Source organism: Acomys russatus, chromosome 14 (assembly GCF_903995435.1).
Source record: "Acomys russatus chromosome 14, mAcoRus1.1, whole genome shotgun sequence".
In the NCBI taxonomy this organism is placed as follows: Eukaryota; Metazoa; Chordata; class Mammalia; order Rodentia; family Muridae; genus Acomys; species Acomys russatus.
The window spans coordinates 24,751,962-24,778,474 of record NC_067150.1 but is presented as its reverse complement, the minus strand read 5'-3'; the positions used below and the strand labels follow the sequence as shown (position 1 = coordinate 24,778,474).

Sequence of the window (26,513 nt, the reverse complement as noted above, 5' to 3'; positions counted from 1 at the left end):
AAAGTAAAAGCCATGGTTAAATTCTTGTTTTTGAGTAAGTGAATCACTGATGTGATGCTTTGAAGGCTAGAGTCTGGAAATGCAGAGCGACAAGAGGAGCTACGACTCCTAACGGCACAGTGAAACTTTACTTCTAAAGCACAGCCTATCTATTTGATTGTTGGAAAAACGCTGAAAACAAAGCTTTTCTTATATAAAATGCTTAGTTTTTAAAAGTAATTTATCCAGCCTTCTAAAATTTAAGCCCTTTAAATATCACAAAGTTATCCTCTTAGGCCTTACAAAAGATAGCTACCTTAAATATTCTAAAGAAGAATGCTTTTCTGTTTAGTTACCCTGGTGATTTCTATGAAGGGATCATAGGACTGACTGGCTTCACAATGTTTTCCACATTATCTGGTTAAAAGTATACATGTAGGCATTCCTCTTAAATTAACTCTGAATAACCCTTAAATATTACTGTATATACAATTATCTCTTGCAGTTGTATTTCGTATAAAAGATCCATAAACAAAATGTCCTCAAAAACTGTAGAGTCTCGCCAGAACAGAAAAAGGCCTTTGTATCATTTTATATTAAACACTGGTCAGGCACCTTTATCAAAATGATTTTGAGGCGGGTGTGGTGGCACACGCCTTTAATCCCAGCACTCGGGAGGCAGAGGCAGGTGAATCACTGTGAGTTCAAGGCCAGCCTGGTCTACAAGGTGAGTCCAGGACAGCCAAGGCTACACAGAGAGACCCTGTTTTGAAAAACAAACAAAAAACCAAACCAAAACAAAAAAAAATTTGGGCAGTAGGTGACTAACTATATGTGTTTTCACTGTATATGCAAGTCTTTCTTAAAGGTTGGTTCTAAGATTTGCCATCAGCAATGTGAATCCATAGTGAGGACTGTCCTAAGGGAGGCTGCCAGGGCAGGCCTAACCCATAATTCTTACATAGGGTCTACTGGAACACTTTCAACCAAGAATCTGAAAAGAATTCTGCAGTTCAGTTCAACTCATCATCCCTGATCATAATTTAACCTAATCTTTATCGTATTAGAATAGGATTCTAATGAGTTTTAGGATTTACTTATTAGTTGGCATGGTTTTCAAAGATCATATATGACAGAAAAATAAAATTTACTGACTTTTCTACTTGATTTTTCTTAAAGTCATACACTTATGCCTGGGGGCAAATAAACTCATGATTCAGGTGGAAAACGGGAAATAAGGGGTGGGCTGCATCTCACTGACAGAACATGTGCTCATAATGTATAAGGTCCCAGGTTCAATTCTCAGTATTAAGAAGAAAACAGGACAGAGATAGAAATTCAAGTACAGAATTAATATATTTTAGAGAAGATACTATAAGGTAAAACATAAGTCTGGCATTGGAGTAAAATCCAGAACATGTGTTTGGCTAAGGAACTCTAGTTTGATCTGGGTGTGGTGATACGTGTCTATAATATATAATGTTAGCAAGGGTTGTGGGGGAACTGAGGCAAGAGGATCAGGAGTTCTAGGCCAACCTGGGCTACATATGATCCTGTTACAAAACAAAAGAAAATATCCAGTCAAACAAAAAACATGTTTTTATTTTCTAACCCATCAGAACTCTCATAATGATGAACCTTGGGGCTATTTTCTATATAGAAAAATTACTCAAAAGTTCATTATTCATGGTCTTATGAATATTTCAAATCAAATAGGTTTTCATGGCACCAGACAAAAAAGTATATCCCAATCTAGAGCATTATATAAAATTTATCATCCTAGTAGCAAAGTTTTTAGATTTTAGCTTTAACAATCCCTCCCCCAATTTCTGAGTCACAGATGATCATTTTACAACTTCTTTTTCACATTATTGCTTACATCCCATGAAAACTATAATAGCCACTTTTAACAAACTTGGCAATACCTCAAAATATTTTAGAATAAGGACAATGTATTATTGTCATATATGATCTTATAAACAATCTTAATTGGGTTAAGAATGTAGCGTCAAAACAGAATTCTTTTATTTTGTCCAAAACAGCACAGCATAAACATCCCCAACAATACATAAACCTATATATAAAATATAGAATATCTTCAATATTTTTCTTTTATATGGCAGCACAATAGTATATGCAAGTGAAAGTACTGTTGATGGGCAAGAGGGAACGTTATCTGGGCATGTCCTAGTTAGCCAGGTATCAGCATTCAAAGATCAGGTAAACATTCATTCTAGTAAGAAAAACAGTGTGAAGAGAATCCCTATAAAGCTGGGGTATACATACCTCTTTCTGTACCTGGCTGTTCATGCACAGCCTGATTCCTCTCAATCACACCTTCTAGCTTTTGGAGTGGTGCTATGAAGGTATGGGAAACGTCTGCCAGATACAAATTTTTCACCATGAAAATTCAAAATGGCTTAAAAAAAAAAAAAAAGAACATGCTGGATTTCAGAAGTTACTTATCTTCATTTGAAAAAAAAATTACTATAAGTACTTCCAAAACTACAGAGTTTATAACACCCTGCATCTAGGAGTAAACATTTATTCAGGAATTGTTAGATTTTGTTTAGTAACTTTTCATGAGCCCTCTCACCTCAGGAAGTTCAACAACAAGCTGCTTTCTTCTCTATCTGCTACGGCCCATTTTAACAACAGAAGAAAGAGCTGTCATGTGTTAAATCAGCTGCTTTTCCTTAAGCCTCAGAGTTGTTCTGTTTCAATGTTACCTCACTGTATACTTCAGAAGCAAACTCTCATCTATAAAAAAACAAAACAAAGCAACCCTCCAGTTTCAGGGCTTACAAACGGAACCCTTCCTTGTTTAAAAAATTAAATTTAAACAAATAAGACCAAGCACAGGCACTTTCCAAAAACCAGACCGAGGCCAATCACAGTTACTCAATCGTTACAGAAGACAGCTCTGACTTGGGGGGGTCATCTCTGGCAACCTCAGCATGAGCACTGGCCGTTGGCTGCTCTTGCACTTCCTCCTCCTTTTCTGCAAGCCCACCAAGTGACCCCAGGGGGAAAGTGCTTTCACAGTTCTGGGTTGAGGAAACCTGTGAAATCACAGGCATTTGAACAGAAGAGTTGCTTTCAAAACTGTGTTCTCCAAGATCATATTGAACAAAGGTCTCTTCTTGCTCCTGGTTTAAGTAGTCCGGTACTAAGAAATCACTAAATGAGAGGCAAAGGATAAAATACAGAATTAATTTTCAAATTGAGATGTAATCTGTAAAACAAGACTGGGACTTTTCATTTCATTAATTACTCAATGAAGTTGTTAATAAATAGCTTTCCTAGTATCAACTGAAGCCATTCAGTAGAACCAAAGTGTATCACATCTCCTTATGGGCAATATAAATACTACTATCACCAGTGAGTCTCTGGACATTTTAAAGGCCTTTCTGGATCTACTTCTGTGTATAATGTAAGTGGCATTCCACTAAAGCAAAGATCATGTAAGGTAAATGCTTAACTTTCCTTGAAACACCCTGAGTAAGAGGTTCAGATAACCCTTTCTGTGTACTGCTACTTGCCCAGAGGTTAGCTAAGAAGCTAAGTCCTTGTGTATACATGCCTTACATACATTCTACTATGTTGAAGTTGAAAGACATAGAAAATAGTTCATTTTACTAGTAGGTTTAGTATATGAACACATTAATAAGTTTTAATAAGAATTTGGAATCAATTATGAAGCAAGTCAGATACTTTATTTAAGCTTTCACTGCTAAACTTAAAGAGGATTATTATAATGGGCCTATCAATAACTAATACATTTGAGGTAACCACTTAGTAATTTGAGTATTCAATATTAATAGATGAATTAAAATCTGCTTATTTGTCTGCAAAATAATCTCTAGTGCCTTGTGTTCTATTTCCTAGAAAGTCTTCATGGGCTAGGCAAAAGTAGTCTAAGATACAGAGCCCAATATGGGAAAACACACACTCAAGAGTGGTGAGACTGGACTATTTTATCCCTCAACAATTAAGTTTAATAAGTATATAATCTAGCTTTATTGATATAACCACACATTCAGAATCAGAAGTTATTAAATGTGTGCCTCATCTAAAGGGAAAACAAAACTATACATGAATAATTTAGAACTGAGAATCCTTAAAAAAATGAAGGTTAGTTAAAAACTGTAAAGGTTTAGAAGGATTTTATTTTTTGAGAAGCTAAGGATTCCTACAGAGGTAGGGTTCTTAAGAAGTATTAAGAAACACATATATAAGACTTTATGGCTACGGGAGGACTTATATACCATCGTGTTAAAGCTTGTGTTTTATCTTCAGCTAAATTTCAAATGATACCTGATATGCTCAATCAACAGCAGAGCTAGAAATAGAGTGAATTTATTTGGATAACCTATAAGTCAGAAATATATTATTATAATACATTATTAATGCTAAAAGCCAGAGCACTAACTAAGAAAACAGGAGACTTACTAGATCCATTCACAACTACGCTAACAGCTAACATATAATAATGTTTGCATTACTAAATGGATATTTCTTCATAAGACTTTGTCTATTTGGTATTTTGTGACAGGGTTTCTCTGTGTAGCCTTGGCTGTCCTGGACTCACTTTGTAGACTAGGCTGGCCTCGAACTCAGAGATCCACCTGCCTGGGCCTCCTGAGTGTTGGGATTGAAGGCGTGAGCCACCATGCTGGCTATGTAAAATTTTAAAAAGGAGGGGTGGTGCTGAAGAACTCTGCTAACATATCTAGTTAAATCTAGTGTAGAAATTTATTTAACTCCATTAAAAACAAAACAAAACAAAACAAAAAACCCAAAAGGACAAATAGTCTTCTGTGGGAATATTTTTACCATTTACTTTATAGGAAATGACTTCGTAACTTAGGAGACCTACCAAAGTTCCACAGATCAGGAGAGCAGAGTGCAGAGTGGCAGTTGAAAGTGAATGGGACTAATTAGCCGGCAGCCTGATAATGACACAGCAGGCTGCCCTGAAAGCAGGAAGAGTTTAGAATGCAGATTTTCCTGGTTGCGTTTTTCGCTGTGCACCTCACCTGCTCTGGAAGTAGTTTGCTAGCTCTGATGCTTCATGGTTCAGACTCCTCAGGTGCACGATTAAATTTCCAGAGTTGGTGAACATGGCGCCACATGTTTTGCACTCGTAAATCCGAGGCTTGCGGATAATGTGCCGGGAAACCCTCATATGGTGTTTATATTCCCCGAAGGAAGTGAAAGTGGCACTACATATCTGGCACCGGAAACAGCGTTTACCTTCATGCTTTAGGCGATGCATCTTTAGCGAGTAAGCCCTGGTGAACTTTTTTCCACAGCGGTCACACTGAAATGGTTTAATTCCTATAAAACAGAACAAAATACCATCTGAAAATGAACTGAAAGGTCATTAAAAAAAAAAACAAAACAAAAACAAAACACCACACATTTCTGGGACTGGAGAGATGGCTCAGAGATTAAAAGCACTAGCTGTTCTACCAAAGGTGCCAAGTTTAATTCCCAGCAACCACATGGTGGCTCATAACCATCTACAATGAGATCTGGTGCTCTCTTCTGGCGTGCAGGCTCACATGCAGGCAGAATACTATATAAATAATAAATAAATCTTTAAAAAAACCACACATTTCTGAATAACAACTTTATAAAAATAATTTAAAAAGGAAAACCTTCCAATAAAACAGACTCAATGTATTTCAGAGGTGGTCCAGAATATTTGAAGTCACTAGTACATAAAAAGAGGGCAAGGTAGGGAGGAGGCAACTAAGGACCATGAACTAAATTGTTTTTTGAATGTTCTTTTAAATTATACATTTTACAGACTTCAAAAATTAATTATCCTGCCAACATGACAATAGCCTAGAATCACATCAAGATGGAGTCTCCATTGAGGAATTGCTAGAGATCAGATTAGCTTGCATCTCTGTGGGGGGCTGCCTGACTTGCTAATTGATATAGGAAAGCCCAGCCCACATGGGCAGGTGGTTCTAGGATATATAAGGAAAGTGGCTAAGTGTGAGCCTGTCAATGAGCCAGCAAGCACCTTCCCTCCATGGTCTGCGAGTCAGTTCCTGCCCTGGTTTCCCTAAATGATGGACTGTGACCTGTGAGATGAAATAACCCCTTTTTCCTTAAGTTTCTTTTGGTTAGAATATTCTTTTGGTTAGAATATTTTATCACAGCAACGGAGAGGAAACTGCAACATTATTTTGTTTGTGGTGCTGGAATGCACTCTAAGGCCTTGGGCACACTAGGCAAGTGGCCTACCACTGAGCCATATCTCCATCCACAAAACACATTTAAACTACACCATTTATACACCCAAATCCCCAAACCAACACATATTTCATTACAGAGGCTTACACTCAAAAGTGTCAGCATCACTTATCTGTTATAGTGGGTGCTGTCAAGTCAACACAAAATGTACAGTCCTCTGGAGGATGGGCCCCTGGGCATGCCTTTGAGGGTTATCTTTATTAAATTAATTGATGTGGGGAGATCTGGCTTAACTGCCAGTGGGACCTTTCCCTGGGCAGGGAATCCTGGACTATATAAACAAAGAGGGCAAGGTGAACACTCCCATGCACACTTGATTCTCTGCTCTCTGCTTGTGACTGGATCCATATGAACGGCTCTCTCAGGTTCCTGATGCTATGGTGTCCATGCCAATGATGGACTGACTGTAACCTGGAACTGTGAGCCAGGTAAACCTTTTCTCCTTTAAGTTGCTTTTCTCGGGGTATTTATCACAGCAACAGGAAAACTAAGATACAAGTTTAGACAGAAGTAAGAAAAATGAAAAAACTCTAACATCTCTGTATGGAACAATCACCAACAGGCCCATTATATTGTGAACTAGCTTTTGAGTATTTAATATTATTAGATATTAATAAGGGAGTTATAAAGCATTTTAGCTTTTCTCATTTATAACACATACCTAATTATGTGCGATATCTGGTAACTTATGTATTTACTATGCATACTGCCTTTAAGTTTTAATCAGAATACCTAATACCTGTATGGCAAATGGTAAATGTAGTTACTAACTTCCTGACATTTCAAAGAGACCATTGCTAGCCAGTATGATCTCATTTGAGTTCTCAGGACTTTAAACCTTTTTTCTGCTCTCTAATGCAGGCCTCTCATCCCATCCAGCCTCCACTTCCTTTCTCACTCACTGTGCCTTCTTCCTCCTTGCTCAGATGGAGTCTTTCTATTTTACAGTCCAGGCTGGCCTTAAATTGCAGTTCTTTTTGCCTCAGTCTCTTAGTGGTGAGACTACCCCATGTGCCACTATGGCTGACACAAAGTCTTTATTTTCTATTTTAATTGGGATTGCAAAGTAACATGTTTTGGCATGCCCCTGTATGCAACAACATTGAAGGTAACATTACCTGAGTGGATAAGCATGTGCTGTTTTAGGTTCTGAATACGGGTGAATCGAACCCCACAGGTTAGACATTGAAAAGGTCTGTCTGGACCGTTTGGACTTGGCCGTTCTGTACTGCTGGTAGAAGGAGCAATGTAGAGTTGGTAGGGATACTGAACATTTTCCAATCTAAAAAAATAAACCAAAGAAGGCAAGCAGGCTCTGATGTTTAAGTTGAATATACATTTCTGTAGCCCAACTCTTAAATAAACAAAGGAAATAATAAAGACTTTCAAAAGTTTCATTTAGAAAAATCTGTAAGGCAATGTGATTGTTCAGAATGCCCAGCATCTTTAAATGTGGACATAAAACCCACAAAACGTATCATAAGCTATTTCACCTTAGATACCCTTCAATCTCTTGAATTCCCTCCTTTCTGCTCCTGAATTTTAGGCCCTTATCATTTCCCCCTTTAAAATTCTGCTGTAACTGTCTTCTTCAGAATACATTTTCAACCCCTACAGAAGTGTCAAAACCACCCATATATGGACTCTCTCTTCCTAGCCTAATGTCTGGTCATACTCCTCACTATCCAAAATATATTTTATGCTAAGTAATTTCTCTAGTGTGCCATATGCTGTGTCCCCACACTGTACTTCCTCTACGAGCCTGTCTTCTTTGCTTAGGTAGTGTCCATTCACTTTATAAACTGTAGCTGACTCCTCGCCTCCTTTTCCCTGCAAGCCTTCATTGATTTACTGCTTAAGTAGGTAACTTCCACACCCAGCAGCAAACTTCTTGCAAATTTCTCCTGGTGATCTGCTTCCCTGTCTATCTTGAGCCTCTTTCCTTCCCTGAAAACCCAAGAAGCTCTCAAGAGAAAAGGCTGTTTATTTCATTTCTGTAGTCCCATGACTTAGCAAAGTATTTAATAAATAATAGAAAACTTAATTACTATTTAAAATTAAGAAATAAAGCCGGGTGGTGCCGGTGCACGCCTTTAATTCCAACACTTGGGAGGCAGAGGCAGGCGGATCTCTGTGAGTTCAAGGCCAGCCTGGTCTACAAAGTGAGTCCAGGACAGCCAAGGCTACACAGAGAAAGCCGGTCTCGGGGGTATGGGGGGGGGGTGCAGGGGGGGGAGGAAAGAAGGGCATTTGTGCTTATTCTTTTATTAATTTTGGTTTATAATCTTCCAGATTTAGCTACTCAAAAATAATACATCTTTGAATCCTTCAAGTTTTCAGCAAATACAGGTATAAGACTGTTCTGCATTCAAAGTAAGGAATAATTCATTCAGTGGAATCTATACTTAGTGGTAAGAGACAAACAATAAATAATCAAGAGAAAAGACCAGAGGGTAGATAATTAATTTAGGAAGATGATCCAACAGTGGTTGGGTTCTGGTTTAAGCTGGTAGTCAGTGAAGGCCTCCTCCAGTCAAGCCAATGATCTGAAGGTCAGAGTTCAAGAGGGGACTGGACAGATGGCTGAGCTGTTAAGGGCACTGGCTGCTTTTCCAGGACCTGAGTTTGAGTCCTAGATGGTGCCTCACAACCATCTGAACCTCCAGTTCCAGGGGATCTATCGCCCTCTGCTAGCTTCTGAAGGCACCTGGTAGAGATGCAGTACACAGCACACAAACATATATGCAGGCAAGGCATCCACACACATAAAGTAATAAAAAAAATGCTAAGAGTCAAAAAGTGGAAACCAGGGGAGCAAGGTTATAAAATAGCAGAAAGGCCCAAAGGTAGAAAGAAATATGAAGGGTTTTAGGAACTGCATGGGAGTTAGGTAAACCTGTATCATATAGATACAGGGAATTTTGATTTTTGTTTTTTAGACAGGGTTTCTCTGTGTAGCCCTGGCTGTCCCGGAACTAGCTCTGTAAACCAAGCTGTCCTCAAACTCAGAGGTCTGCCTGCTTCTGCTTCCCAAGTGCTGGGATTAAAGGTGTGTATCACCAATGCCTGGCAGACACTTAGATTTTTAAGTACAAACTGTGACATCTTAGTTAAAAATGAAATGATCTGGTAGCACATGAAGAATGGACTTAAGAAGTAAAAGAATGAAACCAGGGGCTAATTTCAAGACTACCAGAGTAGTCAGGAGAAAGACAGTTGTGTCTTAAACTGTGTAGCTGTGGTACAGAGGAAAGTAAACTAGGGATTCTGAAAATGGAGTTGAAAGGACTTAAAGATTAAATGCCGTATTTTTCGGACTATAAGAAGCATCTGGCCATAAGATGCACCCAGTTTTAAGAGCAGTAAAACAAGAAAAACAGTAAAACAGCAATTGGACCATAAGGCGCACCCCACTTTTGGGGGGGGGAAAGTGCATCTTATGGTCTGAAAAATATGGTACTGGGAGATCAAGTAAGTGACGAGGGATAGGATAGTGCATAGTTCTCAGAGCCTGAATGAAGACAATTCCTTAGAAATCACAGATGATATCTAGAACAAGACTAGGCAAACTGTAGCAAGCAAGAGAGAAATCATTCCATGTATGGTAAGGGGACTAGGCAGTTTTGGAAATGTGCAAAATTGTACTAAAGTTTTAATAATTTCTTACACAAGTTTGAATTTAGAACTACAAACACAATCTTCATGAGGAAAGGATATACTATGTTGGTACTAACCTGTCGTCATCATCTGCATGAGCATTGGTGCTAGAAGTGCTCTGAAGTGTAGGCAAACCCTCTGTAACGCCTTCATCTACTGAGCCTGTAAAAAGGATTTTAGAAGGGAGAATTGTTCATGTCTAGTGCAAATAAGCTCAGATGTTAACTGCAAGCCACATATCCAATCCTCAACCTTATCTAGTGCCCACATCTTACAAAACAGTAGTAATGTTTTAAAATATATATATGTACACACACACACATTTGTTTTTTCCAGACAAGGCTTGTCTGTGTAGCCTTGGCTGTCCTCAAACTCTTAAGAGATCCGCCTGTCTCTGTCTCCCAAGTACTGAGATTAAAAGCGTGCGCTACCACCACCTCGCTATATTTTATTTTTTATTAAATGTTTATGTGATTTAAAAGTAAATCACATAGGGCCAGCTTTGATATTAAAATTCTTTCAGGTCTATTTCTTTCATAGGAACCATGGAAAAATAAGCAGAACCATTTAAACACATGTGAAATCCACATAAAATTAAATGATACTGATACTTCTTTAACAAAGCATTGATAATTTGTATCTTTTAATAGTTACTTTATTGCCACACACAATTTTTACAAAAAATGTAAAGGACAAGGGTCCAGACTGAGAGATGGCTCAGCTGTTAAGAGCTGCTCTTCAAGAAGACCAGGGTTTAATTCCCAACACTTATATGGTGGCTCACAACTGTCTCTTAACTCCAGTTTAGTGTTGTCTAGTTATAAACTAGTTGCATTACATATCATACACAATCATATCCTGTAGTCATATTCATGTTGATACAGTTTTGTTTTCATTGTTACAGAATATAAATAACCTATTTCCTCATGACGGGAGTATGGGGGTTCTTTCAACTATGTTGCTATGCTGCTGTGAATGATCTTGCTGAAGTAACTTAGTGTACATGTGTATGATTCAAATTTCCCTGCTGAATTGGACTGGAAATTACATACTTGCCTACTATTTTTAATGGATGGTTATCTTAGTCATTACAGATCCACTGGGCTGGGGATGTACTTCAGTGGTAAATCAAATGACCAGTATGAACACAGCCCTGGGTTCTGTCTTTAGCAACTTCCCCCTGGAACAGGATGTAACTTACCGAAGTCTAACCAAAACCTTTACTACTTTCCACATAACAAAAGGATGGCTGACAGTGTTCCTACCTGCTTCAATTCTATAACAAATTTTCTGGGTTTTATTTGATTAGGTCTACAGATATTACTGCTCTGTTGCATAAATGATGCTTACTTATATTTTTCATACATTTGTCTGTTTGTTCTTAAATATAAGACCTTCTACTTACTTTGCCTGATGAAGAACCTCCTTAAGATTTTCTAGTGATCATTTAATGAAAACAGAACAAACAACAAAACAAAACAAATACCCCAAAAACCTGCCCATCTGAAAACATCTTCACTTATTTGTTGAGGCAGGATCTCATGGAGCAAATGGTGGCATGGGTCTATAAACCAAGCACTCAGAAGGCGAAGGCAGCAGCATCACAACCTTATTGTTTTGATAATCTCTTGTATCCTGGGCTGCAAACGTCGTCTCTTCCTGCCTCCTGAGTAGAATCCCTCCTGGGATTATAGACTAGGCCACCATGCCTAGTTTTACACAGCACTGGTTATTAAACCCAGGACGTCTTGTGCGCTAGGCAAGCACTTTACCCATCGCACTGTATTCCCATCCTTCGTTTTCAGAACTCATCTCATGGTATGCAGCAATCCAGACTGGCAGTAACATTTCTTAGGACAACACTCCACAGTGTTCTGTTATTTTATTGTTTTTAAAATAATTTTTTCTATGTGTCTAGGCTTATTTTTTATTATTCCTGTTTGATATTGAAAACTCACCAATATTCTCTCCCTTGTATGTTTTCCACACCCTTCTTTCTCTAATATAGTCTCTATGTTCTGTCTTTTCTCAACAAAATATCAAAATGATTTGTTTTTAGATTCTCAATTCTCTTTTGCTAAATCCAATCTGCTGTTAAAATATTCAGCGAGATTTGTTTTTAACTAGAAATACTTTCAAATATGTTGTTACATTGTGCATAATTTACTGTTCCCTGCAATCTTTGTTCAAACCTATTATCCTGACTAAGCGTACTTGTTATAAAGTTATTTCTACTATAGGTATCATCATCTTTTCCTTGTAGGTACTTCTCTGTTGCCTTGTTCCCTTGTGTACCCTGCTTGTGGCCGTTTTTTGTCTTCTGAAATCATTTGTAAGGGAGCAATATCGCTGGGACTGGCGTAAATGTGATCTCTTCTAGAGCTTTATGCTGGCTTCTGCTAGGTTCTTGAGCATGACTTATAATTATTTGGCCTGTCCACATGTTGCATAACTAGGATGATTATATGTGCAAGTGATCTGGTGAGTGATCACTTTTCAGGAAGTGCTTTTTCACCCTTCTCTTGCATATGCATGTAAATGTGTGTATAGGCCAGAGGTAGACACCTGGCTCTTCTTTGAATGCATTCTATTATATACTGAGCTAAGCATCGTCTCTCACTTGAAACCAGAACTCACCAATTCAACTAGTGTAGTTAGCCAGCTTGCTCAGAGGGTATGTAAGTGGGTGGGTGGGCGGGTGGGTTCCTGTATTCTAAGCAGTTAACATATATGTCTCTATGCTTATCTGGCTTTATGTGGGTACTGGGGGATCTGAACTCTGGCAAATGCTTTTCTCACTGAACTATCTCCCCAGTTCCCTTCTTCCCTTCTAGTCTGCCCACTGTCAAAGAAGACTGTTAACGTCTCCTGGAGTCTGAAGGACAAGAAACGAGTTTAGTTCTAGTGATCCAGTCTTTTAAGGGAGCAACCTCTCCAAGACTGAAAAACCTGCACTTGCTCTTACAGAAATCTGTTTTCTATACCTTCCCCTCTATGTTTGGTAAAGCCTTCAATACTCTCACCCCAGCTAGAGATTCCATTAGTACCTGTGCTTTTCTTAAATGTTATAAGGCCTTTTCAGTGTAGGTATGTTTGAGATAGGGTTCTCAACTGTCTTCTGCTGGCCTTGAATTTCTTACATAACAGAGGTTGGCCTTTAACTTCTGAGCCTCCTGCTTCCATCCCTCAAGTGTTAGAAGTGTATGGTGCTATCATGACCAGCTAAAAATCTGCGAGCTTTGATTATGCAATAGATCTTACTTATTCTCTCAATGAGAAAGGGAAAAAGGAGGAGCAGAAAGAATATAGGAGGGACTTCTAGAAAGCTAGAAAAGCTTCTAAGAACGTTATAAAAATAACCTCTTCCAGGAGGGAGATGGAAGGACCTAGTGGGGGCAGAAGCTTCACAAAGAGACCATCAACGCCAGTGGATCTGGACCCAGGAGGCCTGCACAAACTGATGCACCAACCAAGGACAATGCATGCAGAGAACCTAGTCCACCTGTTTAGATTCAGCTGATGGACAGCTCATTCCCCATGTAATGGTGGTAGGGAGAGCAGGTACTGCCTCTGACTTGAACTCTGAGGCTTTGCGGGCACACAGACGAAGGGGATGCAGGCTATCCTGATGAGACATGATAGGCTGTGGTCAGATGGTGGGGGAAGGACCCTCCTCCCCGTCAGGAGATAACAACCAGGATGTAATGTGAATAAATTATAATTAAAAAAATAAAAAAGCCTTTTCCAGAAAACAAACAAAAAACAGGCATGCTATCTAACTCGTTGATGGTTCTCACTGACTACTCCCTCAAGGATCAAAACTCAAACAATGGCAAAACCTAAAAGTGGAACTGCTTCAAATTTCCCTGTTTTCAATGTAGGATTCTAAACCCCTTCAGAGTAATTACAGCCCAATGTATGACTGCTACACATAATACAATGGCACTGTGGTATAAATAAGCAAGGAAGGTTCTGTCATGGCTGACACCAGACTTTCTTGGTTCTTGCATAGCAGGTTCTTATGTCCAGGTATTCTCTTATAACAACAGTAGGTTATTTGGAAGATTGCTGTTCAGAGTTAAAAATGAGAAGCTATTTAGGTTACTGTGACAAAACCATAGAGTAGATACCTCAACACAGACAGGCGAAGCCAGAGTTCAGGCAGTGGACAGTGGCTGAGACATAGACCTGGGATGCTCAAGCATGCTCTAGGAGTAAAATGCAAGGTTTCTGAGATGCTGGGACACTAACATTTCTAACTGGCTACATTCTTTGCTATAGGCCTCTTAGGAACTAAGAAGTATATTACACCCTTGGATCTGCGGTCCTCCCTGTAGTCTATGGCCACATAGCCATCATTCTTCAGCACCAATCGGTGTCTTAGCTCATCTATCAGAGACACTGCTTCTTCTTCTAAATACCTGACACATCTGTCCACTAACCGGGAAGGAGGGGGTGTTAGAATAAAGGCACACGGCTGCCTAGTTGTTCTTCTTGAGGTGCAAGGACATAAGGCTGGTGGTAATGTTCATAATCATGGCCTTCATGGTCTGGTTCATCAGCTCTAGGTGAGACCAAGACACCAGCATAAGTACTTCACAACCAGTGCGGCCATATGACCAAGTGGGATATCATCAGGGTTCTCTTCTATTTCGGTTGGGACATACTTTTGTGGTCCTCGTTTTCAACATTGTAGGAGAGCTGGGTCAAAAGGTCACGTTTTAAAATGTATTTCATCTGGTAGTTCTCATAAAGAAAAGAAGGTTGCAGTGTTCTGTGTTTATCAGGTTGCCTGGCTAAGCGCTGTAGATGTTCACTGTGGTATCAAATGGAGCATTTCTCATTGCAGGGTGTCACCCAGCATAGCAATATTTTGCATTAGAGAATTTGACAAAGGTCTTAAATGAGAGCAATTGGCTCTAGTATTCTGTAAGCCATTTCAGATAGGGCTTCTTCCAATAATTTTATTTGGTAGCTCCTTGATAGTCTTTTCAGGTTATTAAAACACTTTTAAGGTAACATTTTAAATCTAGAATTTGTTGCTTATAATAAAGTAGGGAACTCAAGTAACATCTTCATCAGGAAATTAACTATGCCAATTCTTTACTGTCTGCAAATGAGCTAGCTGTATTGCAAAAAGAACAAATCTAAGTCTCTGGAATTATCTATTTCCTCAGGAGCAAACAAGCTTTTGGGTTAGTGAGTGAGTGTGTGTGTGTGTGTTTGTATGTGTGTTCCTGTACACAGACACAGACACACAGACCCCCACACGCTTTTAAAGATTTAGTCTCCCTTGCTGTCCTGAAACTCTCTATAAAGACCAGGCTGCTCTCAAACATACAGAGATCCAACTGCCACTGCCTTCTGAGTGATGGGATTAAAGGTGTGTGCCATTACCACCTGGATAGCTATATTTGAATTGAAATTTATACATTCTAGTTTTAACCATTTATCTAAATACATTTATATGTATGTGAACACTTAATATACATGGCATTTCCTTCTGATATAAAATTAGAATCTAGTATTTCAGTCTTCCTCTTCAGACTACTTAAACTTGTTCAACATTACTAGGAAACAAGCATATGTTCCACTTAACTTTTTTTTTTTTTGAGCCTGGCATTCTTGGGCATGATGGCGCAGACCTGAAGTAGCATTTTGGAGACAGAGGCAGGCAATTTCTGAGTTCAAGGCAGGCAAACCTCTGAGTTTGAGACCAGGTTGTTCTACAGACAAAACTACAGAGAGAAACCCTGTCTTGAAAAACAGTAACAAAAACCTAACCATATCCCTTTTAAAGTATTCAAAATTAATCATTTGTGTTGGAAAATCTGTGGCAAGGTCATATTTTCTTTGATTTCTTAAATAAAGAATACATTTTGTTTGTTTCTTGATTCAAAGCAACTATCAAGGATACCAATCACTATGCCACATCCTAGTAATAGTCTTTTCAGAGTAGACAGGGGGAAATGCCTGTCTTCAACTATACCTTCATCTCAACCTACTGATTATGTATATGCCTTCTCCTGTCCCATTTCCTTAAAATGTAATGGCTGTTTTGTCTCCCATGTCTATTTACTCAACTTATCTCTGATCCTTCTGAGTTTTTTTTGCTTTGTTTTCTTTTTTTCTATGTAGCCTTAGTTGCCCTGGCCTCCAACTCACATTGATCTGCCTGCCTCTGCTGGAATTAAAGGCATACACCACTACCACCACCATGCCCAGCTTCTTCTGACTGTTGAAAAATCCTGATTTATGGTAGAAAACAAAAACCGCAGCATTTTACTGAAGAACTGCTCACTTATTATCATTCCACGTTCTCTCTGCGCCTGCCTCGCCCCCGCCCTCTAAATGGAACTAAATAGTAACATTCCCAATTGTCTTAGTAAAAACTGGAAGAGGCCCATTTTAGATTTGGTGATGTCAAATGAAGACAGTATTAATGCTTAATAGGCAAAAACTTGCAGAAAAAGACAAAAGCACCTGGTGTGATAAGGGCAGTCCAGGATGACCGATTTAGTGCCCCTTACTTGTCATGTCAGACAGGTAGCACTCCTTACAGGAGGGTGTGGCATTTTGGTGAGGTAGAAATAACAGCTACTGTGTCCTGGGTTCTAGAATATCAATAGCTTATTAAAAAGCTGGCCCCCGTGCTAGGTGGCTCAGCCTTAAGACTGCTTCCTACTCTTCCAGAGAACCTGAGTTCAGTTCCCAACATTCATTGTCAGTTGGCTCAGTATAGCTTGTAATTCCAGCTATAGATGAAATGCCCTCTTCAGGCCTCTACAGACACCTGGGTACATGATATATACATTCACACAGACTATACATACGCAGAGTAAAAACTACATCTGAAACAAAAAAGACTACTTTAACACAATAAAATGTCAAATCTTGGTCACTAAGTCCATAATTCAACAGACAGTAAGCATGCAAAAAAGGAAAGTCCTTTACCCTCACCATGGGTACCTAACACCTCGTTGTTCCACCCACATTGTGGAAGTTTTAGCATATGCATGAAAATATTACTTATATAACTATCCACAAAAATCAATTTCATACAACTTTTCCTGTTGTGCTTGTTTTTTACCAACAACCACACACAAGTAATTATATGAACTAGAATCTGATTTGGATGACTTAACAGCAAGCTGTAAAAGTTATTGATGGGTAGTATTTTTTTTAATTATTAAAATTTAATTTTAACACAAATTTTGGGTTTATAGCATTCTGTGATAAGAGGTAAATCTTCAAAAGTTCCATTTCACTCTCAGACACAGTATGGACAGCTGAGAATTTTGAACGCTCTTCTCCCTCGTTGATTTGTGGTCACAATTAGCTTGATTAGAAGAGCGGGCTTATAAAACCAACCCACACTTTCGACAATAAGGAATGGTGTACAATGTAGCTCCTGCTGCATCAAGAACTAATCTGACACAGCACACGAAGGAACAGGTGTAAAGCCCCTTGACTTATATCCCATAAAGTGGTATGCAGCTAGAACTACAGTGACATAACCCTACAGAGACCTTTCAACTGATATCTGGTCTGTGTACCAAGGAAGACAGGGCAAGCACCCCCTCCTTGCCCCAGGGCTTCAGCAGCCTGGCATGGTTCTCCCCACAGTTAACAGCCTATTTGGCTGCCCAGCCACCTGGCCCTGGTTGGACATTCCTGGTTTTGGCTGTGCCTTTTCATCTTGCAGTGGACTCAATTCTCCATTTCTGCTGTGAAAGCAGCTTCTTTCCTATTGTTCTTGGGTTCTTATTTTACCAACACAGATTCTTCTTACATTTTTATCCATCTACTACTGAAACCTCTTGAGCTCTATTGTAGCCTATTATAATCATTCTGTAACTCACATATCAATATGTACATATATATATCACACACACACACACACACACACACACACACACACAGATACATTTACTCTGTGTTGCATGATATGACAGGTAATAGTAATGATTAAAACTGGTAATAAGAGAACATGTATCCACATCGTCAGTTACCAATGTAGGTGAGGTTATCTGGCAAACTGCTGCCGTTGAAGCTGTATCTTATGACAATATTGCCATTCAATAAACCCAGACACTGTTTCTAGTATAGTGTGTTAAGGATAAGAGGGCTGAGGATCTAGTGGTAGAGAGCATTTGCATGGACAAAGCCCTACATTCGTTGCCTACTGTCAAAATGAGAAAAGGAAAAAGAGAGGAGGGGGAAAAAAGAGTAGTCTTAATATTCAGGACCAGACCTGGAAGGTCTGTGCCCATAGGTAGGCCACAGCATCCTGTTAGACACAACCTCATGGGGCATCTACATCAGCCAGCTACTCTGAGACTCTTACTAAATGTAAGGATGGTAAAACAAGGTGAGTGCTATCACAAAAATATTCACATCCTTCTTTTTTAGCCAGGAAGTTATTGGCATTGGAGTCATTTTAGTCTGTACTTCTAGAAGGTATTTATTGAGGTTCAGTCATAAAATTATCCCTGCTTTCTGGCATTCAGAGTATTAGGCAAACTCTGCTGCCTGGAACACTCCCTAAAACAATCACCTAACCCAGGCTTGAATGTTTAAATTCTCTGCTAATTCCTCCAAGTACCATCTTACCAAAACCCAAAACAACCGTAAAAGCTTTGTGGTATAATCTCCCTCATTGCAAAGGAGCAATGAAGTGAACTGTTCACTATACTTGGTCGAAAGGTAGTCTAAGAGACTCCTCAGTTGCCATGCTTATTAAAGCTCTTTGATAACACTGAAGAGTGGAAATCCTTTTTGAGATGCGAACTGCCCTTGGCTGGAAGGTAAATTCATGAGCCAAGCTCAAATATTTTAGTGACTGTCCTTTGCTGTGGGGTTTATTTTGTTTCCTATAAATAAGGTCTTTTAGGAGTATTTTGGCTGCTTACTCATATACAAATTGTTCCTTGGTGAAAGTCTTCTGAAAAACTTTTAAGTTAATAGGCAGCCATTTACAACTGGGAATGTTGTTTTCAATTTTAGGATTAACTCTTTTCTTTTTCTTTTCTTTTTTTCTTTTTTTGGGTTTTTCGAAACAGGGTCTCTCTGTGGTGCCTTGGCTGTCCTGGACTCACTTTGTAGACCAGGCTGGCCTCGAACTCACATCGATCCACCTGCCTCTGCCTCCCAAGTGCTGGGATTAAAGGTGTGCGCCACCACACCCAGTTTAGGATTAACTCTTACAAGTTTACATGATATATGCTTCAAAAGATCTTTATGCTGCCTAAATTCTTATCACAAACAGGTAAGGGGCTGCTTTCAATCATACCAAGAACAGCTTTGAAACATTTTTACAAAGTAGAGTTTTGCTTCTCTGGGAAAGATGGAAAGGCAGGGCAAGTATTCCTGAGTCATTTTGCTTTTAATGGTAGAATTTCTGAGTATAGAATTCCTTTGCTAGGTTCAGTAAACTGCAGCTTACCGAAAGTCATTCATATTTGTCCTTGGTGAATATAGACAATTAAAACTTTAAGATAAGTAATGAAGTCATCACATCAAAGATTTTTTTTTTCTTAAAATGTTCTACAAATTGATGGCCTGCACTTAATTTTTTTTTTTTTTAGGCTGACAAGAGACCTCAGTGGATAAAGGAGCTGACCACCACCAAGTTGCACAACCTGAGTTCCAGTTCCAGAAGCCACATTGTTTTCTTTTTCTTTTTTCTTTTCCAGAGAAGGTTTCTCTGTGTAACAGCCTACGCTGTCCTAGACCTTTCTTTGTAGCCCAAGCTGGCCTAAAACTCAGAAATCTGCCTACCTCCGCATCCAGAAGGCACACTGCAGGAGGAGAGAACTCATCCCCACAGGCTGTCCTCTAACCTCTACATGTGCCATGTGTAAAAAACTTTAAAAGGAAATAACTATTTTACTTTTAATTACCTGTGTGTGCACTGATGTCTATGTGAACGCAGTAATTGCACAGACCAAAAGCAAGCACCGGAATTAGCAGGAAGTTGTGAGCTACCGGTAGGTGCTGGGAACTGAATCCATTCCTTTACAAGAGCAGAAAGCATTCTTAACCCTGAACCAGTTCTCCAGCCCCAGCCTTTAGATTTGTTGTAATTATTGCTTCTATTTATCCTATGTTCAAAGTATTTCTGGCAAAAAGGGAACATAAAATATTAGGTAAAATTCCACTTAAATAAAATTCATGGATAGTCAAATTTTTACTACTTAAGAATTTCAGAATGAATGTATTAAGTATCAAATTTATTAGCCAGTGAATGACAAGCTATCACTTTGAATTAGTAAATAAAATGAACCGCTCACAGGCATGCTCTTCTGAAATACAAAGAGCACAGAGTAGAACATTTACTGACTACCCACAGTATCCCGGCAATTTGCTCCTTTATTCTTTATGGCTTTGCTTTAATGTAGAAATCTACTGATGTAAGATAGGGTTAGAGTAATCAGTGCAGGACATGAAGGCAGAAAAAAAGCCACTTGGAGTATATGATGACATGATATTCAGGTTAGATATTCCTAAGTTAATGTTATAGAATCTGTGATTACATAGGTAAAAACAGCTTATGTAATTTAAAGATTTTGTCTATTTATACTTTCTCTAACCAGGTTTAGTAAGATTGTAAGTCAAAATATGAGCTGAGCAGATATCTAGTTAAATATTTGGATTTCTAATTTTTCAGATCATTAAAAGTTATTTATTATTTAGAAGGCACTAAGAGTTTTAATACTAAAGATTCAAAAATAGCTATGATCTGTATACATTAAATATTTTATTAATGTCATATTTATTCAAATTCCTCAAAAATTTCCTAAATCAAGTTATCAAATTCAAGTACATAAAATTGTCTTGTTGATGTCCTACCTTGGCTACTTGAAATAAAACCTTATTTGCAAAGGAGGCTTTTATGCATATAATCAAGTTAAGATGTAGTTAGATAAGGGAAGGCCTGGCGTGGTAGCGCAGCCTTTATGCCCAGCGCTCAGAGGCAGGTCGATCTGTGAGATTGAGCCCAGCCTGGTCTACAAAGCAAGTCTAGGACAGCCAGGGCTGTCACACAGAGAAACTTTGTCTCTAAAAACCTTAAAAAAAAAAAAAAAAGAAAAAAGAAAAGACTAGGTAAGATCCCGTATGCCATGATTGGTTAGAGACAAATCTAGACACAAAGAAAGTCATGTTAAGATAGAAGTGGTGATTCGAATAACAAAACTACAAGTTATAGGAATGTAAATGGTGGCTGGCAACTGTCAGAACTTGGAGAGGCAAGGAAGGATTCTGTCTGCAAAACTTTAGAGGGAACAAAGAGCTTCTGACACTTTATTTTGGAGTTTCAGCTTTCTGAACTGCGAGAAAATAAATGTGAACTGTTTTACATTACCAAGCTTGTGGTACTTTTGTGGCAGCTCTGGAAACTCAACAGTGGGTCAAAACACAAGAAATTAACAAAGCTGTTATGGTCTTGGTTTTTTAACCTTTAGAGAGATCTTTACTTATTGGTTTAAAAAAAAAAAAAAAAATCACTCCGCAATCCTGAATATAGGAACCTCTCAAGGGTTTTGGCTCTCCCATAGTTTCTTAAAGTCCCAAATCTTTAAATATTGACAATCACACCTTTTGATTTCTTTTTTTTTTTTTTTTTTGGTTTTCGAGACAGGGTTTCCTCTGTGTAGCCTTGGCCATCCTGGACTCACTTTGTAGACCAGTCTGGCCTCGAACTCACAGCGATCCGCCTGCCTCTGCCTCCCGAGTGCTGAGATTAAAGGCGTTTGCCACCACGCCCAGCTCACCTTTTGATTTCTTTGTGGCCTGACATTGCTTGTAAATATCCAAGTAAAATTTACACACACTGATCTTGCTGATTACTCTTAAAATGAGGTGACTACCTTCTCCCACCAATGTTCATATTGCAGTTACTGTAATTAGATGACAAAATTTTATTTATTTTATAAATATCAATTTTTGTGCTTTTAAGGAAAAAAAAAAAAACAGCACAGATTATCAACCGTAAAAAATACATCTGAGGGGCTGGAGAGATAGTTTACAGGTTAAGAGGTTAGAGGTTAAGAGCACTGGCTGCTCTTCCAAAGGCGCTGAGTTCAATTCCCAGCAACCACAAGGTGGCTCACAATCACCTATAATGGGATCTGAGGCCCTGTTCTGGTGTGCAGGTGTACATGCAGGCAGAACATTATATACATAAAGAAATATATTTTTTAAAAGTATTATAATTAAAAATATTTTAGTCCTTTCTACCAATTGCTCTAACAGGTTTCTGAGCCAAATCTCCTGCATACCAATACCAAAAGCAAGCTAATTTTCCTCAAGTATCTGCATTCGTTAAAATTCTTTTCAAAGATGGACCTTTTAAGATTGTTGTATGTTCACTATCCACTATGTTTTATTTTGTTCTTATTTTTGAGATACAGTCTTACTATGTAGAGGTCTGGCTGGCCTCAAACTCACAGAGATCCATCTGCCTGCACCTGCCTCCTTGGTCCTGGGGTTAGGCTCATTCTGCTACACCCAGCTCTACTCTACTCTAATTCTGCTCAAAGCCATCATGTATGTACTCAACAAATAATCATTTTCTCAGACTCTCTGTGGCTAAGGAAGATCCTGTGGCACAGACTACTTTTTAAAAAGATCTTCTGGAAAATCTTAATAGTACACTCCTGATTACAAGCACTAATCCCTTTCTAGACCACAACCTCAAGATGAAGTGAACATTTCATAACCACAAAGCAAAGAAGCCTACAGCTAAACTGACAGATGAAAAATGGTAAATTATAAATATACAAGGAGCCTTGAACACTGATTAACACTGCAGATTTACATTACCAGTTCTAGGCTTCCTGTTCTAGAACATATACATAATTAAAATAAGATCATGTTTGAAGGGATCTGTTAGCTGCAGTTGAGTGGAACAAGTGGTCAAGGCTCTCTCCAATTTGTTCTTACCAGCTCCTTTGGACTTCCTACTCATTCCCCACTGACTCAGGTAGCCCTGCTTTGTTTGTCACTTTGCACTAAATCATTGCTTACTGTAATAATGCCTTTTAACTTGCCTAACACAGGATCTTTACTAGTTTGTTGTAGTCACTTATGAACATATCTGCTTTTGCATTTGGGCTATTATCTCCTTTGTTGTAAGAATAAAGTCTTCTTACATAGAATCATGTTTAAGAACAATGTCTTCTCTACATACTATCATGTTTGGCACATTGCTTAAATTTTCAATAAATATTTTTATATTTTTGCATTTATATATTCATTTTGAGAGACAAAAAAGGAGGAAGGATGGGAAGGGGAGAGAGAGGAAGCATGCAAGGTCTCTCTTTTATTAGAGAGGTTCCAGGGCTCACACTTAGGTCTCAGATGTGGCAGCAAACACCCTTACCCATTTTTTTGGAGACAGGGTTTCTCTGTGTAGCCTTGGCTGTCCTGGAGTCACTTTGTAGACCAGGCTGGCTTTGAACTCACAGCGAAACATCTGCCTCTGCTTCCCTGAGTGCTGGGATTAAAGGAATGTGCCACCATGCCGGCTGCTCTTACTCATTTTAATAAAGAACAAACCAAGTCACTCCTCCACCACATACACAGGTTTCATACAGCCCAGACCCTGACATGGAGCTGAGGATGATACACTCCTCCTGCCTGTGCTGCCTTAGGGTGGGATTACAACCCGTATCACTGTGCTGGGCTTCTTTAACTAGATTTTCAAAACTCGTGTTCTTTTGTATTGAAAGTACTCACAATTGGGAGTGGTGGTGGTATATTATGCCAGCACCCAGGAGTCTGAGACAAGAGGATCACCAGTTCAAGGTCAACCTGGACTACAAAGCAAAACTCTGTGTCTTTACACAAGCAAATGGTAATTTACAATTTTTATCTCTGCCTTTGTCCCATATATCCCATTGAACTTTGTTCTTTCTCAATGTGCAACTTGTCAAACATACACAAAATTTATAGAGCTAATAATATACATGTATTCTAAATCCAATCATCAGCCAGGTATGGTGGCTCATACCTTTAATCTCAGTACTCTGCAAGCAGAGGCTGATGGATCTCTATAAGTTTCAAGCCAGCCACGGTTATATATTGAGACCTAGCCACAAAATAAATAAATAATTAAATAAATTCAGTTATTGCTTTAACCACCCCCCTTAAGTGTTTGAATTGACTTTAAAAACCGTAACTAATATAAGAAACATTATACCTATAGAGGAAGACTGTGGACTAATCAGAAGGTCCTCTTGCACTGGTTCACTTCCTGGTACTGTCTGCTGATCACTCAGTGAGCTCTGAGATGCACTGACAGGCTGGGACGCTTCCTCATGGACTTCCTCATCACTTAATCTTTCTACTTTGACTTGGACATCTTCTTCTGTCTCTATAGGCAAGCTAGTTTTTGTGCTCTCACAAGTCACATAATCAGCCATTCTTCTGCCTGCCTCAGATGGGCCAGGCAATTCTAAAGTCCGGGGTATTTTCTGCCTGCTTTGCCTTCTCAGGCTGAATCCTTCGATCCATTCCAAAAGGGAAAGTCCATGGAAATGCTAAAGAAGAATCAACTGGCTGGTTTCTATTTTCTGCATAGGAAGCTGAAGAATTCAATACCTGGGGGGAACTTGTTTGTATGCTACATTTCACAGGACTCTCAGGAGACATAACAATGTAGCTTTTGCGTTTTCTCCTGGACTCTCGGCAGACAGGAATGGTTCTTTCCACAACACTGCACTCTGAAGACACTGGAGAAATGCTTCCATCTCGAGAAGTAAAATTGCAGTTGGAACTATTTTCTTGCCCAGCATCTAGACCCTTTTCTGGTTGGCTATTAGGCGTATTCCACAAAATACTTGATTTCATGAACTCTGAGCAGGTACTAGCAACACTAAACATTTGCATATAGCTGGCTGCAGCTAGAACATCAATAATATTTTCCGTGTTAATTGACAGAGTTGCTGTGTAAGCATATTCTAAAAGGGGTATAAAGCCAGTCACTGTAACGTGATGCAGATCCAACACATTTTTGTTCTCATCCTCTGTTTGGCCTACAAGTTTCGTTCGAAAGAAATCACTGCAAGCTGCTAGTACCACCTTGTGAGCCCGGAAGACTTTGTCCTGGACACGAATAGTGATATCACAAAAATGTCCATCATTTCGTAGCATATTTAGTTTTCCCAGCATTTCCTGGCTGTGGGAAGAGGAGCTGTGAGTAAATGTTTTCACACCCATTTTTTCTTCTTCTTCTAGTGATGCTCTTCAAGGATACAATGAATCAGAATTATCCTAAAAGAGAGAGAGAAAACCAAACATCAAATGACAGCTTAATAGTTGAAATGGACTATATATATCATTTTTATGTAGGCACTGTGCCAAATAAAAGTCTAAAATAAGGGAGAAAAATTTCAGGTATGTAATGTATTAAAATACATTTTCTGGTCTGTTGTGGTGTCAGATTCCTATTAGCCTAGTACTATGGAGGCTGAGGCAGGAAACTATCACAAGCTCAAGGACTATCTGTGCTATACAGTAAATTTGAAGCCAGCTTGAGCTATAGGGTAAGATCCTATGTCAAATAAATAAAATGAATGCACAAATAATAATGATACATTCTCTAAACCATCAACAGTGTCTATAAATCACTGTTAACAAGTGGTATTTTAAAACAGTTAAATGACAGTTATAGTGCTTTTATGTGCCAGAAACTACTGCAAATATTAAATGGGATAATTTTTTGGTTGTCAAAGACACCTTGGCCAGTAGGTATATACTTATCCCTGTGAACCTGCAGCAATAATACCAGGCAAACATTATATAATAATTTTATCTCCCAGCACTCAGAGAGGCAAAGGCAAGCAGATCTCTGTGAGTTCAAGGCCAGCCTGGTCTACAAAGTGAGTACAGGACAGCCAGGGATACACAGAGAAACCCTGACTTGAAAAAAAGTTTTAAGGAATTTTTTTTTACTCAGATAAATGTATAGGGGGGAAAGGAGAAGGAAAAAAGAAAAGCTTTCAAGGTTTTAAAAAAGTCCAAAAAATCTAATGACAAGAGACAAAACTATTCCCCATTGACATCACAATAAAGGGTAATGTGAAATGAATCCTATGCTTCTAAGAAGGTAAGAGAGCTGATGCCATAGAAATAATGACCTTGACCAAATTCAAACCTGCTCCAGCAACATTCATTCTGTTTTATGGATTAAAGCATTGCTCAAATCCTTCAAAGAAGAAGAAAGCCAAAGATCATTAAAGATAACAACCAAAGAAATCTTGCTCCATATATTCTTAAATACAAGTAATCACAGGCAGACATGGCAGTGCATGCTTGTAATCCTAGCATTTGAGGCAGTAGCATTAGGAAAATTACCATAAGTTCAAGGCCAGCCTGGCTTACATGATGAGTTCCAGGCCAACCAGGGGTATATAACATAGCAAGATTCTATCCTAAAAAATCTGGGCACACGCCTTTAATCCCAGCACTGGAGAAGTAGAGGCAGGCAGATCTCCATGAGTTTGAGGCCAGCCTGGTCTACAAGTGAGTCCAGGACAGACAGGGCTGTTACCCAGGGTTTCTCTCAAAACAAAACAAACAAACAAACAAAACAAAAAAACCAA

The 26,513-nt window shown here is 38.9% G+C and overlaps 1 protein-coding gene across 1 annotated transcript; it reads right to left on the bottom strand.

Moving 5' to 3' along the window:
• Positions 1–2,632: 2,632 nt before the first annotated feature.
• Positions 2,633–25,160, bottom strand: Zbtb44 (zinc finger and BTB domain containing 44). The gene is given in 6 exon segments (XM_051156113.1): positions 2,633–3,159; positions 5,019–5,319; positions 7,368–7,531; positions 9,984–10,068; positions 24,110–24,374; positions 24,376–25,160. Coding segments are annotated over 6 exon segments (1,851 nt in total). The 5' UTR covers positions 25,129–25,160; the 3' UTR covers positions 2,633–2,876.
• Between the last annotated feature and the right edge of the window lie 1,353 nt (positions 25,161–26,513).